Raw genomic sequence first — 19246 nt, 5'->3', positions numbered from 1 at the left:
GCTTCATTTTATTTCCTTATTTTAATAATTCACATGGTCTACACCAGCCTGACATTTTGGATTCCAGTCAGTTCGTAATTTGCAATGGTCCGAATTATATAGTCAACATTCTTTAAAGAAAAATACAAAAATTCAGATCGTTTCCTGTTTCTTATTTTATTATTATTATTATTATTATTGATACCTTCAAACAGTTCATAATTCCTATGAAACGTAATTGGTTCGGCTTTAAGACAAGATATTTATACTTTCAATTCCGACCTGTTCAAGACCGACGTGCACGTAGCGCCCGTATTAACCGCGAAGTCTTCCGATAAAATATTATGCTCAACAATGTTACAAACATCCGTAACAAACACTCATCTGGTAGCGAGAAACAGATGTCTATTTGCAGCACAAATTCTACATTATTCAAATACGAGTCCCATCTCCTTTGAATGATTAGTGTTTATGCACAAGTGGTGAGTGCAAAAATATTTTTAAAACGTGTTTACAGAGCTGTAGTACTTATCAAACGGATCGACCTATTCTTACAAAGTAAGATGACGGCCTTGAAATATATCTGTATGATGGGGTCGACGTCTTACATGGCAATACCAGTGTAATGGCAGTCTATTTTAATTTTAATGGCAATTAAAAATGATGGGTAGCAAAGTTCAAATAATCAACTGACACAAGTGTTATCACAAAAATGTAACACCCCACCCCCTACCCGGTTATTATGGTATCAATATCCAACCGTCTAGTCGTCATTCATGGTGTAATTATCACAGTGGCTTGTTACAAAGAAATTAGGAGTAGCCGTCAATGAATTAAGGGCGGGGGTTGGTATGGGATTCCAACCTGTAACAAGTGTTATATTGCCTCAGGTTGGACCCCACCCCCACCCCCAAGCTGTCATTTCTTTGATGGATACTCCTGATTTTCTTTGTAACGAGCCCGTGTCCAAGATTCGGAACCAATGTCTTTCTTGTATATCCTTCTCGATATATGGTTGATTTCGAGTGTTGTTATGCCAGCTGCCTTTTATGGCAGAGTCTTGCAAGCCATCAGTCATTCATCTTGTGTCTGGATAGAAAAGTCAGGGTGCATAGGGACAACAGAAAATTAATGCCCAGGGAAATTGAAAGTCCAGATGGGCAGCTGAAAGTATTATGAAGAAAAATTATATGTTAAAAGTCATAATGGAATTCATTTATTTTCCAGCAACAAATGTGATCATTAAGTTGTTCCTTTGGGTGCCTATAGCAAGATGCCTGAATTTTCTCCATATCATTCGGCATTCGAGTTCTGGATGATTGCTGTCAGTAAGATGCCACCATATCAATCCTCATTTGCTGGGTACTGATTATCTGAGTAAGTAATCATTTCATAATATGACCCCCCCCCCCCAGTCACCAATAAAGAAATGAGACTTAAAGTGAATATTTATCTTTTAATTTAATGATTATTAGATTATCCTTTTGCACTCCACTCACTGATTTAAGTGTTGAGTGTAGATTGTTAACATTGTAAACTTGGGAACATTGCTTGAGAGTATTTACTTCCAGTTTGCAACAGTATTTTGTTAGAGATGGAACATGGACGTAAAAAATGTTTAACTATGGAACTTGTCCTTTTTTGGCTGTTTATTACTGAAATCTGTATAAACCAATCATATATATATATATATATATATATATATATATATATATATAACTTGGGGCTAAATGAATAATTAATATATCACTTATCAGATACTTTTTCCATACTGATAAAGAGGTGAAGAATATATACAACAAAAAAAAACAAAACAATACATGTCCTATATGAATCACTTTAATCTTCAACAGTTATGAATTAGTTGCTTGCCTTTTCATTCTTTAAATTGAAAATTTGTCTGAGACAGCCATAGCAGAACGTACAATCATTTCTGCCAGTAAACAAATAAAGAACTATTGCCAACACCTACTTATCTTTTGACAAATTAACAAACAGAAGTTGGCCAACTTGCATGGTTTGAAATATGCCCCTCCCCCATGTCCTAACCCCATTAATTCCATGCTGAATTTTTCATCCTGTCAACATGTTCAGCCACTGATAACAAATGTCAGCAAAAAGAAGACGTCCCAGATCTGTTCCCTTGTATGATTTAAGTACTGATTATTTAATAACCACATTACTTGAAGCTTCTCTGTTGGTTTGTGTCTTGTCTACTTGCATAGAATTTAAGGGCTATACTTTTGTTATGTCATACAGAGAAATGTATCACATCTGATTGTGACTGGTGTTGTTTTTTTTCTTCAAATCCAGAACAAAACAAATAACCACCAATCAGAACTAATTATTGAAACATCTTAAATGATGCAATAGCAATTAAACAACACCATTTAAAATCAAACCAAAATACTTAAGTATTTCTGCCGCAATAATTTTTTTGTCAGTTTTTCCATTTTATGTCACCTCTGCCAAAGGACAGACAATTTTTAATCAAAGACTTAAAAGCCATCATGGAACACATTTGGTTCTTTTTATTAGAATCATTATGTAAACACATATAAAATGGCACCACCCCACCAAGTGATAGAATTTTAAAGATGAAAAGACCATTGTAATATGTCATATCGTAGACTGTATTGGAATCATATCGATACATGACAGAGGTGTGTCGTTTCACCTCAGTATCTAAGTATCTTTGTATTTTAAAAAATGACTGATCTTTTGAGGTTAAATGTATATTTCATGTTTTGTTTAAATTTTATGAACTATTTAAATGAACTGGTATTATTTGCCGATGACCAATGCATGACTAAAGCATTTTCATGCTTACATTGAATAGAATGATTATAATGGTTTGTATGATTGAAATAGGTTTCTATCAAATGAAAGATTGATTCATCATTCATTTGCAGAATATTTCTTCTCAGAATACACCATGTAATACAACCAAATATCCATCTTTTTTCAGTATTATCAATGTGATACAGTGTGAAGATTTGTTAATCCAGTTCTTGACAACTTGGACTCGGGTAATTGACACTGGCTTCTTGTTATAGCAACTGCCCAGATTAAAGCATTTCAGACTGCAGTACTGTGAGTGCAGATATGTGTACTGACAGTGTCAGGTGTTGCCAAGAAAGAAGCACATTTAAATGTTTACTGCAAAATAGTTGCCAAATTGGACATGCTTTTGGTGGTTAATCCTTGGTGTCCGAACAGTTGATTTTTCTAGTGCTGTGAAAAAGTTAATTTTTACCCTAGTCAATCAAAGACATTGTAATTACAGGGCTTTTAGGGGTCAAGGTCAAATACCTGTGAAATTCTTGAAGGACGCACTGTTTCTCTCTTTAGAGCATCCTTGTGATATACCTCATTTTCCCAGGATACTCCCTGTTGTCATAGTTTGGTCAGCCATGTCCAGTCTGCAGAATAGTCAAAGGCTAGACTTGAGTAAACATGCAGACATAATTGTGTGACAAATTAACAGTTAATCCTTATCATTGTAGTTATCTTACAAAAAGGACTGTTCCTCTAAAGGCTACCCTGACGTACTTTAAAAAACCTTGTATGTAAGCACCTGTGATTGATTGGCAAATAAATTATGCCCTATTTGCATAACATATATATATATATATATATATATATATATATATATATATATATATATATATATATATATATATATATATAATTTTTAGTGTGATATTATAAATGTATAAGAATTCAGTCCTGATAGTATAGTATTAAAATAATGAGAATGTGCTTTTTCATTTTCTTTTCTATCCTTTTGAAAGTTAGGGACTCCCAAGTTCATGCATGGGACTCTTAGAAATAAGCTGGGGACTCCAAAGTTCCATGAGTGAAGAGTCCAAGACTCCTCGTCCAGAAACTCAGTTGAAAGCCCAGAAATAATCAGATGTCATTCCAATGAAAGGAAATGCTTTTTGACAAAATCAGGATAACACTAATACACAGACTTTCTTGTGAGGTTCTTTATAAAAATCATTTTATAGTCAGTTAAAGCATGCAACATTATTTGGCCATACGTTTTTTGGGACAACAAATAAACTATCTATGACCTTTTATGTGTGAATTCTATTATTTTTCTAAACATGTTCATTTCAGTGCTTGTAGAATATGGAATGGATTCCTACTTGATCCTGTTGTATGTAACACTGGAACAGGAGAATGCAATCCAGTCTTTGTTCAAGCAGCGGGAATGGCTATACAACAGGACGAAATTCACAAAGACTGATAAAAAAGGTATCTCAAATAAGTCTTCTTTGTGGCTTACTTTTCACTCATTGTTTCACCCCAAACAGGACTGCTACAAGGTAAATAAAGGAATTATATTTAACTTGGAAGCTAAAAAGTTTTCATATCTCTTTAACTATAGTAAACATTGCATGCAGCAAGCTTAATATAGTACACATCATGTTCTTTTGATAAACCATCCTGCAGTGGTGAACGATTAATCTGCCCACCCTGGGTACACTTTGGACCTGGCATCATGGTCACTGATTTATTTTTTATGATCCATTTTACACTTGTTATAGGGGCCCCAAGTGGCCAAGTGGTCTAAAGCGCTTTCTGTTATGGATCATTGCCTTCTCACCTTTGTCTGCATGGGTTTGAGTCTCGGATTCGGCTAATGTGGGTATGTGAGAAAGCTTGCCAGTAGCTTCTCGTGGGTCGATGGTTCTTTCTGGGGTTTTCCCGGGTTCTTCCTCCACCATTAATACTGGCCGCCATGTATAGCCTATCGTGTGCTGAAAAATGGCATTAAACCCTACAAAAACAACAACACTTGTTATATGTTTTCTGATTTTATTGTTTTAATGTATTTTCAACCAAATTTTTAATTTTTTTTAATTTTTAAGAATCAAAATAAATAATTATAAACATTACTAATTTTTTATAATAAATGCCAATAACGTTAAATGATAGCGTATATATGTAGAAATACTGGGTACAAGACATCCTGCTTACAAAATGTCCTGGTTACAAAATGATGTGCTGGTCTCCCACCCCAACCCCCAAATTATAGTTCATTAACTCACATTATATTATCATTTAATGTGTGATAAAAAATAAAGATCTTCGAGCTAATAGAATCATTTGATCAGCCCAGCTCCATGGGTCCTTGTTTTATATCCGTAACAATGACAATTAAATGTTGAAGTAGCTTGTGCTCTAACATAGAGAAAACATTTTTACTATCAGTTAGAATCACAGAATTTTTCCAAGGGGTGTGGGTTGCTTAAATTCAAATTTAAACGGGTTAGTTTTACTCTATTCAGTATGGGCACAGTTAAACAATTTTTATCATCAAAATGTACTTTATTCTTGTAAATCACTTCCAAAGATGTACAACTGAATCATACAAAGATATTATTATTATTATTATTATATATCTTTGTAGAGTCAAATAATGCATGGAGACAGGAACTTAGTCCATTTCAATAACAATAGTGTTTCACAACTGTTATTTAAAAGTCCCTCATCTACAGCCGACAAATGTTATCATTTAGAAAAAAGATATAAACAACAATATGGTCTACATAATGCTGTATCATCTGTTGGTCCAAAAACAATATGGCCAAAAGTGCAATGCCTTGTGGGTAAATGACATATAATATTCACAGAATACTGGGGGGGGGGGGGCTTGCTAAACAATGCTGTGCAATCCTATTTGTGAGGGAATTTGTGAACTAATAATTGTCATTTATTCCATTAATGGTTTACATGAGGCGTTTTTGTTTCAGATGGAAGTGATTTTGCTAGTCCTTGGAGAAGACCAGATTTGTCCAACAATGGATCCCTAGAAAGCATGGTGGAATCATCTTCCTTTGACCAGAATTCATCAACTAACAACAAAATAATTCCAAAATATACAAGCTCTATTCAACAAAGAAGCAATTCAGAATATAAAGACCAAAGTGACAATGGTACGAATGGATCGGACTTTACACATCTGTCACGGAAAATATTTTCAAAAAGCCAGGATGATGAAGTAGATCGTGATGAATTTCCTTTTTCAACATCCTTACAAACAGCCTTCCATGGCACTCAGTCAGATGAATTTTATGAAGCTGGAGTTGACAATTCTGCTTTTCATGATGGATCACATGCACAGACTTCCTTCAACTGTGACAAAATTCAGGACAAAAGTGTGGAGGAAGATCATGACCAGTTATCTTTTGAAATACAGATAAAACAAGAAGAAGAAGATGACATTGATTCATGCCAGCCTGAACCGCATGCTGATGGTAGTCTTCCAGGTATTTCCTCTGAACAACCACAGGTGAATGTTGCCCCTGTTATGTTCTTAAGCCCAGCTTCAATTAAGGTAGCCAATAATTTTCTGAATGATTCTGCTTCACATGTTTCCAGTCATAGAGAAAAATTATGGAGAATTTCTAAGAAAAATGGTAGAGTTTCAGACCAAAATAAGGGGGATAAGGGAACATCAGAAATTCATTCCAGTGGTAAAACTTTCAAGCGACAGAGAAAGAATTCTTCATTGAGTCAAGTAACAGAGACAGGAAGAAGAAAGGAAAAATTCTTTAAAAAGAAAGTGAAAGGCAAGGCTTCAAAACCTTATTTAGCAGATCACAATAAAGAGTGTGAAAAGATTATCTTACAAAAATCACATCATCAAAAACATTTAAAAGAAATTGCTGAAGAAAAACAACAGATGGAATTGGAGCAAAATGTTTCAGGTCATACAGCTACAGAAAACCCAGAAAAAATTGAATCAGATAGTAACAAAAACTGTAAAAATATGACCTTGGAAAATTCTTCTGGATCTAATGAAAGTATTGCAGAAACTTCAGAAGAAAAAATAGTGGTGGATTTAGAGTGCAATAAAACAGGGCATACAGTTACAGAAAAAAGAAAAAATGCACCAACTCTTGCAGAGTCAGATACCACTGCTACAAGTATTGGAAAGTCTAGAATGGAAAAAGGGCGCATTTTTTGTGAGGACTGCAAGGAAAGTTTCAAGTTGCCAGGAAAGTTCAGAAGGCATAAGAGAGATGGCAAATGTGTGTTTCATTGTGAATTCTGTGGGAAAAGATACATTTCTAAGGATTATGCATCATTTATGGTACACAAAAGATATCACATGGATGATCGTCCTTTCAAGTGCCAACTATGTCCTAAAGCATACAAATTTGAATACCAATTGAAGGTTCACTTTAGAAGTCATGCAGGAGAACGGCCCTGGGTGTGTGAAATTTGTGGAGCACGGTTTTTGGCCACTTTTAATTTAAAACAGCACAAACTAAACATGCACTCAGATGAAACTCATGTTTGTGACATATGTGGTGCTTCATTACGTAACAAAGGCTACCTCGAGTGGCACAAAAAGTTTGTTCATTCGTCTGAGCGCCCTTTTACTTGTCCAACATGTGGACAACATTTTAAAGCAAAAAAGACTCTAAAGGATCATAAACTTGTGCACGAGAAAGCTCTTGACTTTATATGTGACATATGTAGCAAAGGGTTTAAAACAAAAACTAGATTAAATTATCATGTTAGACGTCATCAAAATGATAGGAGATATCAATGCGAGACATGTGGCAAAAGATTTTACTGTACAAAAACTCTCGGAAACCACCAAATGATTCATTCAGGTGAAAAGCCATTCAAGTGCTCAGTTTGTGATTATAGATGTACCATAAAAAGTAATTTAGGCAAACACATGAAGGTTCACACAAGTAAATGAAACTGAGCAGATTTCTGCCACATCAGCATATCCATGTGTATTTAATTTTTTTTCCTTTAATACAGATATTTTGAAGATTATATGTTTTTTTAAAACAGAATATGTCAATAATAATAATAATAATTAATAATAATAATAATAATAATAATATCTGCTTGTTATGTCTATGATTTGAGCAACTGTAACTTTTGAACAATATTTGCTTAGGTAAATGTAGATGTAAAAATTATCTCCCCTGTATGAAGTACAGTGGAACTTGTGCTGTGACCCAGACATGGTATTGAATGTAGACAGCAGTCTGTGTTTAAAGTTTTAATTATGGTTGATATGAAGGAACTATGCATTTAAATGTCACTGCTATGTGTTTACTAAAATATATGGGGGCCCTGAGTGACCGAGTGGTCTAAAGCGCTCTTCGTTACGGATCACTTCCATCTCACCTCTGTCTGCGGCGGTTTGAGTCTAAGATTCAACCAATGTGGGCATGTGGAAAAGCTTGCCAGTTGCTTCTTGTGGGTCCTGGTTCTTTCCGGGGTTTTCCCGGGTTCTTTCTCCACCATTAATACTGGCTGCCATGTATAGCCTATCGTGTGCTGATAAATGGTGTTAAACCCTACAACAACAACAACAACATCACTAATATATGTCTGAGTTTGCTTTATACATTTTATCCAATTTTACTGCTTCTTTTGGCAAGAAATATAAGGTTCAATTTTGCATTTGAGGTTTGTTCAAAGGTCATTGTGACACCTTGAGAATGAAACAGATGCGATGATCTGGTTTTTACAGTGTGACACTGTAAAAACCAGATCATGACATCTGTTTTATTCTCAAGGTGTCTGGTGTCAAGTTAACATTGTCTTTTGCTATTTGATTTTTTTTCTTCAGCTTCACTTATTGTTTCAAGTACATATACGTATGTCAAGATGATTTACACGTCGTTTGATATGATTGGTCAGCAGCTTAGATTATCTCAGTGGGAAGAAAGTATCCCGTTTTTGAAATACCATGTACTGGGTCTTATACTTTATGTAAACCAAATTTTACTAATTCTTTTGCAGTTTATGGAGAAAACTGTGAGGTTAGAGTCAGTGTTTAATGTTTACTTTGTGTGGACTAAGGTTAAAGTTTGTGTTTAAGGTTTGTCTTTTGCTTGTAAGAAGGAACGATGCTTTTGAATTTGTGTCTTTTGCATAGCGAGGATGTTTGCAAGACAGTGACAATATTTAATGCCGTTTATACTCGTTTTTACATCAGTTTATTGGGGAAAGTCTAATGTTTGCTCCAAGGTTTACTATATGTATAACAGCTGGCTAAAGTTTGTGTTCAAAGTTTTTTTTTATACACTATATACAGCTGATGTTACCTTAGCTTTATTTAGTCCCTGGTTACATTGTGGAGACTGTGGAGTTTGTAAAATATACACCAACTTTATAAAGGTAAGGTAACCTCAGCTAATATAGTGCATCATTAAAAAATGAATTGGGGGTGCCACACCCTGCTGCTCAAAATACCCACCCTTCTTTCCCTTTAGTATGCCCTTCTGCCATCTTGAACTATAACATTAGCATCTAAATATTAGCATTATGACAATTTCCATATTTTTGCTAGTTAAAATAGTTGCTTAGTTGATTGCAATCCAGATTTTAATTCGATTGAACCAAGTGGAAGATCTGTATCAATTACAAGGTGTCACCACAAGTGGTCCAGCTTGGAATCATATATCTCATCAAAACTCACGAACCCCAAAGATAATGAATTGCATTAATTAATAAGCATCCGGACTTTCATGAAAAAATAAAATGCAACTTTTTAAACCATACCATTTCACAATGGTCATAAGAGGGAACAGCATCTTTGGCATTTCCATGCTGAGTGGGGAAACATTGAATTTTCCAGTTGGAAAATCATAAAAGTTGCAAAGCACTACCATTCCATCATGTCTTTTTGAAACAATGGCTCATCATTAAATGCCAAATTATTTTGAGATTTTACAAGGGTCCACATAAAATTAATCCTTAATTTAGTTATTTAACTCAAGAAGAGATAATGGAACAATATACACTATTCCAATTAAGGTGTTCACTTGGCTTAGAATTTTCAAGTAACAGTATTCTTAAATTGGGGAAACCAGAAGAGTGAGGATGAAACTTGTACACCTCTGGTACATGTAATGTGTAAAATGTAGAAAATGCATGGTGGGAATGGTGTGTTCAGTGCACACAACTTGTAGGTTATCACATCTTTAAACATGAATGACCTTTCAGTCATGATGTTAACACTTTCTGTATTTGGCCTAGGTCTGTTACTTCAAAGGAAGCCACTCCAGCTGTTCATCTGTTGAACCATCTTTCTGTCATTACTTGGTTCAGTTTTGAATCACTTTAGGTCAGTATTTCAGGTAATTTCACTTACAGGATCTACTCCATCATTCCAAAGGTAGGTAACTGTGGCCTATATTTGGTGCTTTATTGTCTTGAATTATGGTTGTTTGTTTAAGAGTCATATCTTGTGCACTTCTGACTCTACAGTTACACATTTATTGGGTCATAATGAAAGTGAGTAGTAATCACCTACATTCCCACTTAGAAAGCGCTTTGTTTATATTTCCCCATTCAACTGCTTCTACTATTTGCTGAGGTTCCGATACAAACTGCCCATAAATTGTGCCCCAGAAGACAAGCTATGCTGTCATCAGGGTTTAATGGTGTAGGGTTTGAAATTAGTGGTTGACTGGCAACCCAAAGCTAGTAAATTTCGTGTCAGACTAGTAGTTTGTATAATTTCATTAGTCCAGCTACTATTAATCTCAACATGCATCTGACATTGTTTTGTGGGAAGGACCAGTGAAGATTGTCTTGTGGGAAGGACTAGTAAAGATTGTCTTGTGGGAAGGACTAGAAAAGATTGTTTTGTGGGAAGGACTAGTAAAGATTGTCTTGTGGGAAGGACTAGTAAAGATTGTCTTGTGGGAAGGACTAGTAAAGACTGTCTCGTGGGAAGGACTAGTAAAGATTGTCTTGTGGGAAGGACTAGTAAAGATTGGCTTTTGTGAAGGGCTAGTGAAGATTGGCTTTTGGGAAGGGCTAGTGAAAATTGTCTTGTGAAGGGCTAGTGAATTTTTTCTTGTGGGAAGGGCTAGTGAAGATTGTTTTGTGGGAAGGGCTAGTGAAGATTGTCTTGTGGGAAGGGCCAGTGAAGATTGTCTTGTGGGAAGGGCTAGTGAAAATTGTCTTGAGGGAAGGGCTAATAAAGATTGTCTTGTGGGAAGGGTTAGTGAATTTGTCTTTTGGGAAGGGCTATTGAAGATTGTTTTGTTGTTGTTGTTGTTGTAGGGTTTAACGCCATTTTTTAGTACATGATAGGCTATACACTGCGGCCAGTATTAATGGTGGAAGAAGAACCTGGGAAACCCCTGGAAAGAACCACCGACCCACGAGAAGTTACTGGCAAGCTTTCTCACATACCCACATTAGCCAAATCTGAGACTCAAACCCACACAGACAGAGGTGAGATGGCAGTGAGAAGATTGTTTTGTGGGGAAAGGCTAGCAAAGGTTGTTTTGTGGGAAGGGCTAGTGAAGATTGTCTTGGGAAGTGTCACTGAAGATTGTTTTGTGAGAAGGGCTAGTGAAGATTGTCTTTTGGTTTGGGTTTGTGAAGATTATCTTGTGGGAAGGGCTAGTGAAATTTGTCTTGTGGGAAGGGCTCATGAAGATTGTTTTGTGGGAAGGGCTAGTGAAGATTGTCTTGTGGGAAGGGCCAATGAAGACTATTTTGTGGGAAGGGCTAGTGAAGATTGTCTTGTGGGAAGGACTAGTGAAGATTGGGAAGGGCTAGTGAATTTGTCTTTTGGGAAGGGCTATTGAATATTGTTTTGTGGGAAGGGCTTGTGAAGATTGTATTGTGGGAAAGGCTTGTGAAGATTGTTGTGTGGAAAGGGTTAGTGAAGATTGTCTTGAGAAGTGCCAGTGAAGATTGTTTTGTGGGAAGGGCAAGTGAAGATTGTCTTGTGGGAAGGGCCAGTAAAGTTTTATTGGTGGGAAGGGCTAGTGAAGATTGTTTTGTGGGAAGGGCTAGTGAAGATTGTCTTGTGGAAAAGGCTAGTAAAGATTGTCTTGTGGGAAGGGCTAGTGAAGATTGTTCTGTGGGAAGGGCTAGTGAAGATTGTTTTGTGGGAAGGGCTTGTGAAGATTCAGCTTGACTGGCAGATTTCTCAGTTTACTAGTCCTTCTCACTGTGATGAAATTTATGCTAATCTTAGGCATTTGATATTAAACCTTTTGTATGAAATAAAGTTTGAAAAAGTAATAGACAATCAAGCAAAGATTTCCTTAAAATTTTTTAATAATATGGTCTTGATCAATTTTGTCCTGGTTGGTATTTGTGTATGATTATTATTATTATTGTTATTATTATTATTATTGTTATTATTATTTAATGCTTTTACCACTAGATGAAAAAACTTCTGTTGCCAAAATATTTGTTATTTAAAAAAAAAAGAATGAAGTTTCTATTAAAACTATGTGAACAGCTGCAAATAAGCAAGCAAAATAAATGTAATACAAGCTATGGAGTCAAATATACTACTCAACATTGCTGGCATTTTTAATAAGATTTTTTATGTTAAATAGGTATAATTTTTGTGCAGTTTAAGGTAAGTATAAATTATTCAGCCAGCCTTACTAAGAGAATAATAAATAAATGCTGTAGTGGATGCATCCTTTAAAGGTTGTTTTAGTCTCACCTTTTTTGAACACCATGAGCTTCTGATGTCATCATTGGTGGTCTCGTCATCAATGTAGTGTGGACTCTTTTTCTTAAAGCCCATAACTCTAAAGCTTTTAGTAGGAATGAAACTTGCTTCGCATAGTGTTGAATGAGTGGGAATTGTTGAGGGACATAAAGGTTCACTCTGGGTTTTACTTATCTGAATATAATTTAATGCATATTTGCTATGAGTCATAATGATGCATTCTTTTATCTTTGGATTTATTTTTGGAATATGGCTCAAGTCAACGTTTACTTTCTTTTTCTATTCAGTATTACCCTGGATCCTGACCCTCTGTCGATTTTTACAATTTGTGGCACTGCCTCAGGATCATAACTTGGATTGCATAGAGAGACTTACTCTGTAGTCATATACACTTTTATTACATAATTTGGCCAAGTCATATATACAACCAGCATTGGACCCTGTGTGTCTTCCTACTTCCTGGTGACTGGCCCCAAGGTCATAACTTAGAAACTATTTATAGCCCAATTCTAAAAGTATGTATACATACTTATTTTGAATGAAAATGGGAATTCAAATGTAGTAACCAACAGAAAGGTGATAGTCTTTGGTGTAAAAGGGTGAGACTTTGTGATCCATGGATCCCATGTTTTTTATGTGCAGTAACTACTGTATATATCTGCATCCTTCTACAAAAAGGCAAGCACCTTGATCTGCCAGTGCATTACTCAGTGGTAGATCAATACATTGTTTGCAGTTGGATCCAACTTGTAAAATTGTGGTTATCAGTTATAAAGATTTGATTTTAAATAGTTTGGTTTCATTTTAAATGTTTTCTGGTGCTGTTGTCCTTGCTAGATTTTGGAGAGAAATAATTGAGCTATGAGACATATATCTGAATAGATAAAATATCTAAAGGTGGTGTGCTACACGGGCAGTTATGGTACAGTAGACAAAACAAGCTTTTGGCTCTATGTTTAATTGCTACCTTTTACTAAACTACCGGTAATCCCATTGATAACCAGTGTGCCCCTCTTATTGATCAAGCAAGTAGACTTCACAGATTAGACATCCTGATATCGTTTTTTTTTCACTCGGTGACTGGTGTCCTTCTAGTACATCAGTCTATGTCTCCTATACTGTCAGTAATGATTTGTCTGGAAGTTAATATATCAACATGTAGGTGAAAACTAAATCTTTGATTACACTTACAATCTTTGCAACAAAATATAATGTAAATAAATGCACTTAGAGGTCTGGCAAAGATTATGAGAGTTGAGGTATAACAACAAAACAGTATTTCCTGTAAAACTACATATAAGCTATAATCAGAAGTTTCAACTTCAAAAGTCTTTACTTTAATTTACATAAATACATACATGTCGTTTGCACAGTATATCTAATAGGCCAGTGGTCAGCATTGTGAATCAAAAAGTCCTGTTTCATTCAAAGGATGAAAATTGTAATCAGTTAATATAAATTCTGCTAAATGATGATGGTACTTTCATTTGAGAGAAAGCTTCAGGTATTTATATGGCACACACGTTTTAGATAAATTGGATTTTAATAGAGACTGCATTAACATAGAGATTTTAGTAATAGTAGGACCAGGTTAGAGAAGGCATGTCCAGGGACACGAATCAGCAGCAGAACCATAAATTGAAATGTCAGTTGAACTCTTCTATCCATTTTTGTTGTTGTTGGGCTGACCCTATCTGCCAGTTATGTGTTGGTTGCATATTTTAATTGTAATAATCTATCTACTTCAAACCTCCTTATTTCATTAGGTTTTAGAATTTAGTGCATGGAGTGTATTTAAGGTTTCTGAAAAAAGTAAACCAATATGGGGCATAAGTTACCCGTCAGTAATTTAGTGATTTTATTTTCCAAGTTCTTGCTAAGATCATAGTTCTATTTTGACAGTCAGGTTTAAGGAAGGCAGATTTGTGATTTTTTAAAGTTGTGACTGAAAAGGGCTTTTGAAACCAAATGAAAATGTTGTACAGTCAGCAATATTCAAAGTAGCTAGTCCCTATTGCAGTTGTAGGTAGAATATGACACCTCCATCCCCCCAGGAACCATTTCTTGCCAGGTTTTCTGCACCTACTTTAACCCAGTACTGTCCAACCTGCAGGCTGCATGTGGCCCGTGGCTAGGTTTTAAATGGCCTGCTAGAGCTCGAGCAGCTATATAGTCATTACTTTTCAGTTTTCTGCTGTGGCCCTTGGCTTCAAGAAAAACATTTTTCAGTGCCCCATTGTGTCAAAAAGGTTGGACAGCACTGCTCTAACCTCTGTGCTTTCTTCCCTCCAAACATTGTACCTTCACTGAAGTGCTGGTCACTAGTTGCTGTAATAGTTGTGAATGAAGTCCAGTCATCAGTTTTAGCTGATTGCTGCTGCTAACCTTGGGCTCTGATGGGGGTGTAGGTTGTCTGTTTTCTGTACAGAATTAGTCCATATATATATGTAGTTCCCATCCTTCCTCACAAGCTGGAGCTCACTCTTAGAGTAGATGGGCCTTGCACTGTAGTGGACCAATCCAAGGCAACTGCAGGCAGCCCCCACACCTCATCGACAAGAGCTTGGCTCCCATATTCTCTTTCTGATGGCTGGTAGCAGACTTTGTAAATGAGTGAATGGATTATGTGAATGTGAATCCCCATTCTGATAACCAACACTGCCCTCTTATGAATCAAACCAGTGGACTTCACAGAAGACATCCTGATATATCCTGTTTCTTTCAATACCTTGGTCCGTTCTAAGTGAGAAATCTGTTTCCTAAGCTAAACTAAACCTTGAATATCTCAATAATGATTTTGTCCTGAAGTTAATTTATTAGCATGTATGAAAGTGATTACTACATATCCAATCACACTTGCCAGTTCACTCATTTTAATCTTTGCAATAAAATATAACTGAAATAAATGGAACTCGGGGGTTATGTAGAAGCCTGGCAAAGTATCAAAGAGTAAAAAAATTATATTTCCAATAAAAGTACCAGTATAAGCTACTGTTGCTAATTTGAGTCAATAAATCTGTTAAATTGTCCCTAATATCATCAGCAGTTTCAACTTCTAAAGTCTATGTCAAGTACTGTAAACAGCCATTTAATTACTATACATGTACATAAACACTTACCAGGCCAAAGCTCAGCTTGAGAAACAAAGGAACATTTATGTTCGAAGGGAAGGGTATGCTCATGGGTGAATGTGCTTTAAAAACACTGCTTGTATGTTTTAGATGACAGAAGTGTCAGATATCCCGAAATGTGAATTCCAGTCAATATGACTTGTAAAAAGACTGGAAAAATAAGAAACAGTTAAATTACATTGATTATCTCATCAGAACATAAACTTTATGTCAGAGATAGTTTCCTTCCTCAACCAGATGAACAGGCCACCATTTATAACCTATGATATGCTGATAAATGATATTTAACCCAAAATTGTAATTATAACAACACCAAAAACATATGGCTTTTGGTTACACACCATCATACAAACATTTTAGGCCATGCTTGCAATGTCATTTCAATTAAAATGGAACTTTTCATAAAATAATACCTGGCTTACACAGTATTTTGTTATTTATATTACAATGTACTGGTATTTACCTTTATCACTTGTTCACAATGTAACTCACCTGGCCAAAAGTCATGGAGACAGATGGTAAGTGATTGTATGCATCTCTGTTAGTAAAACCCCCTTACAGAAGAAAAAGTCCATATTGACCTGTATTCCACATTTAAGTTTATGCATTTGGCTCGTGATCATGCAAGTTTTTGACATCAATATGCATTCAGTACTATACCATGAATTATGAAACTTGGTGAGTGGATGCATCTTGATAAATACTACAGATCGTTTATATTTTTCCTTGAAGACAGTACTGGATTTTTTTTCTTGAAGACAGTACTGGATTTTGGCTTTTTAAATTTAAGTTCTTGAAATCCTTGAAAGTTAGCATTTTAGTTTTAAAGTTCTTGAAACTATATCATTTTTGCTCCACCTAAAATTATTTCGGACCATTTTTGTCAAATGGTGGAATATAATACTGGCATTATAGGTTCATAAATGATCTTGCTCAGTTGTCTTGCAAATATCTGGTGATTCAGCTTCTTGGGTTTGTATTCATTATCATTCCGTAGGATATTTTCACCTGTGCTGCTATATGTGAGGTCCTGAAACTTTATTTTTGAGACGCTGGAAAGTTTTTGAAAAGTCCTTGAGTGGAACCCTGACTTTACCCTTGGCACAAAAGTAGGTCACAATGACCCATATTTCACACTTTACTAACTTGGGTAGACCTCTCCAGTGGCCTAGTGGTTAGAGCGTCTGCCTCAGAAGCAGGAGGTCATGGGTTCGAACCACGGCAGAGTCATACCGAAGACTTACAATAATGGAACTAACAGCTGTGTCGCTAGGCGCTCAGCATTAAGAGGTTAGTTTTAGGACTGGTCGGCCTGGTGTCAGGATAATGTGACTGGGTGGTACATCATGCTACATATCTGCGGCATGATGCCCCAGTGCTAGAAAACACTATAAACTGCCACACTTCAGACATCATGGTGATATGACAGAAAAATTGTTAAAGCTATGTTAAAAATCCTAATCACACACACACACACTAACTTGGGTACAGTTTTGTGTTTTACTCATTAATACACAAATCATTAAACTTGAATCTATACATATATATTTTTTATTTTTGGGAATTTTAACAGCACTTTTAATACCTTATTTCCTATATCATGCCAAGGTAACGGGAACTAGCTAAGTGCTTTTCCAAAGGAGTAGCTATTCCAGGATGACCTAGGTCAATATCAAACCCATAACCCATGGATTAGCAGTCCAACACACTATCAACTGAGCTACAATTGCTCTCAATCTTAGTGCCACTCCCATACTAAAAAGGTCACCATACCCACAATTTCACATTTTGCTGCCTTTATGTTAATGTTTTACATTTAACAGGTGATCAATACCTTTGTTTGTGCCATTTGCATGCTATCTTGAATGATGATGCATAATGAAGGAGGGTATTTTGATAAACACTACTCATTTCAATACAGTACTCATTTCAATACAATTTAGTAGGTCCTTATGGTCAATATTTTATGCTTCACTGACTCGAGTTAAACTGTGTCTTTAGTGTTCATTTCTCAGGCACTGTTGATACTAGAACCATGAAACTGATGAGAATATACAGCTCTGTCAATACATTGAATAAAGAAGCTTGTCATGACGTTATATTTTGCTGGCTTTGGTGAAGTCTTGGTTTCAGTCAGTGGCCTAGCTAGGATATTTGGGCTTCTATGCAAAGCTTGCTGATGGACCCCTACAATGTTAATAGCAATTTTGTGGGTCAAAAACTATGGTATTGTATTTGATAGGTGATATATTGCCTGCTTCTAGTTTCTTTCATTAGTGTAAAACAATTTGCTTGGAAAGGCTTACAGGCCCCCTGTATCTGTGGGTCCTATGCTTTTCATACTCTTGCTGTATGGTAGCTATATCCCTGCTTTCAGCCTATGCCTGCAATGAGATTTTGGTATGCTACATGCATACTGTTCTACCTAGCAATATAGAACCTAGTGAGCGGAATTGCATCTTGGCAAGTTATTCCTCCTTTTGCAACAAATGTTTTACTTTATCTATGTTGCATGCATCAGTGACTTTGTTGAAATTTTGTGTTAATTTTTTGGGAGTTCATGTTCAGGTCATGAAAGTCGATAATTGATATCCTTACAACCAGAGAAGGTCACTGTGACCTACATATTTTGTGTTTCATTTACACAAGTATTTGTATTTAGTTATTGTCAAGTTTTTCAATGCTTTATACATCCTAACCAAAAAACAAGGCCCTATTGATATGTGTAGTTGGAAGTAACATTTATTAAGTGGGTGGCAAACTTTCCATAATAATGAACGTACAACAGGTTAACTACTTATGCATAGGAATTAGACAGTGGACTGCATGTAAAACTTCAAGTTTCATGAAGGTTACTACTGATGCATTCTATGTTTGCAATACAGACTGCCACACCCAATGCCCCTGACTTAACCCAGTAAAATTTGGCATCTGGGGCTGGACAATTATAATAGGTTCTGAAGTAGACCTTAGAAATACTGATTTCAAAATAATAACAATCTCGTTTTTATCAGCTCGATTTGAAGTATTTCTATGTTGATGATGTGATTTTCAAACTTGATGTAATATTTGTACTGAAATATTTGTATGTGTGTGTGTGTATAATTTGGATTTTTAACGTAGCTTTAAAAAAATTTCAGTCATATCGCTACGATGTCTGCAGTGGGGCAGTTTATAGTGATGTTTAGCATTGGGGCATCATGTCGCAGACATGTAGCATGATGTCCCACCCAGTTACATTATCCTGACACCAGGCCGACCAGTCCTAATACTAACCTTGTAATGCTGAGCATCAAGCGAAGAAGCTGTTAGTACCATTTTTGTAAGTCTTTGGTATGACTCGGCCTGGGATCAAACCCATGACCTCCCGCATCCAAGGAAAATATTTGCTTTTCCTTGACAATTTATGTAAATAGTTAATTGAAAAAACTGATTATTTCTTTACAAAAAAACAATTCTTAAGAATAAAAAAAAACAGTTTATATATAAGAAATGTAACAGTTTCATAAAGATTGGTGGTTGTTTTGTAACAGAGGACATGTTAGAATTTTTTTTTGAAAGGAAACACTTCAATTTTGACAATTTCAGCCAGTAAATTTAAGACACTCTTGTGCACAAAAGCAATCACTTTCATGAAGATTTCGTCATTATT

At 35.7% G+C, this 19246-nt stretch overlaps 1 protein-coding gene across 2 annotated transcripts; it reads left to right on the top strand.

Annotated features, from left to right (window-relative positions):
* Positions 1–317: 317 nt before the first annotated feature.
* Positions 318–16015, top strand: LOC149774280 (uncharacterized). 2 transcript variants are annotated; one of them, XM_089945518.1, is made up of 5 exons: positions 318–461; positions 1207–1356; positions 2948–3008; positions 4105–4242; positions 5745–16015. In XM_089945518.1, exons 4-5 carry the CDS (start codon positions 4122–4124, stop codon positions 7706–7708), a joined length of 2085 nt encoding a protein of 694 aa, XP_089801644.1. In that variant the 5' UTR covers positions 318–461; positions 1207–1356; positions 2948–3008; positions 4105–4121; the 3' UTR covers positions 7709–16015. The 2 variants fall into 2 exon arrangements, with proteins under 2 accessions (XP_089801644.1, XP_089801643.1); XM_089945517.1 differs by lacking the exon at positions 2948–3008.
* The last annotated feature ends 3231 nt before the right edge of the window (positions 16016–19246 follow it).

The sequence above is a fragment of the Sinohyriopsis cumingii genome, unplaced genomic scaffold, assembly GCF_028554795.1.
Source record: "Sinohyriopsis cumingii isolate HCF-2022 unplaced genomic scaffold, ASM2855479v2 utg000356l, whole genome shotgun sequence".
Classification (NCBI taxonomy): domain Eukaryota; kingdom Metazoa; phylum Mollusca; class Bivalvia; order Unionida; family Unionidae; genus Sinohyriopsis; species Sinohyriopsis cumingii.
This window is presented reverse-complemented; position numbering and strand designations above follow the sequence as displayed.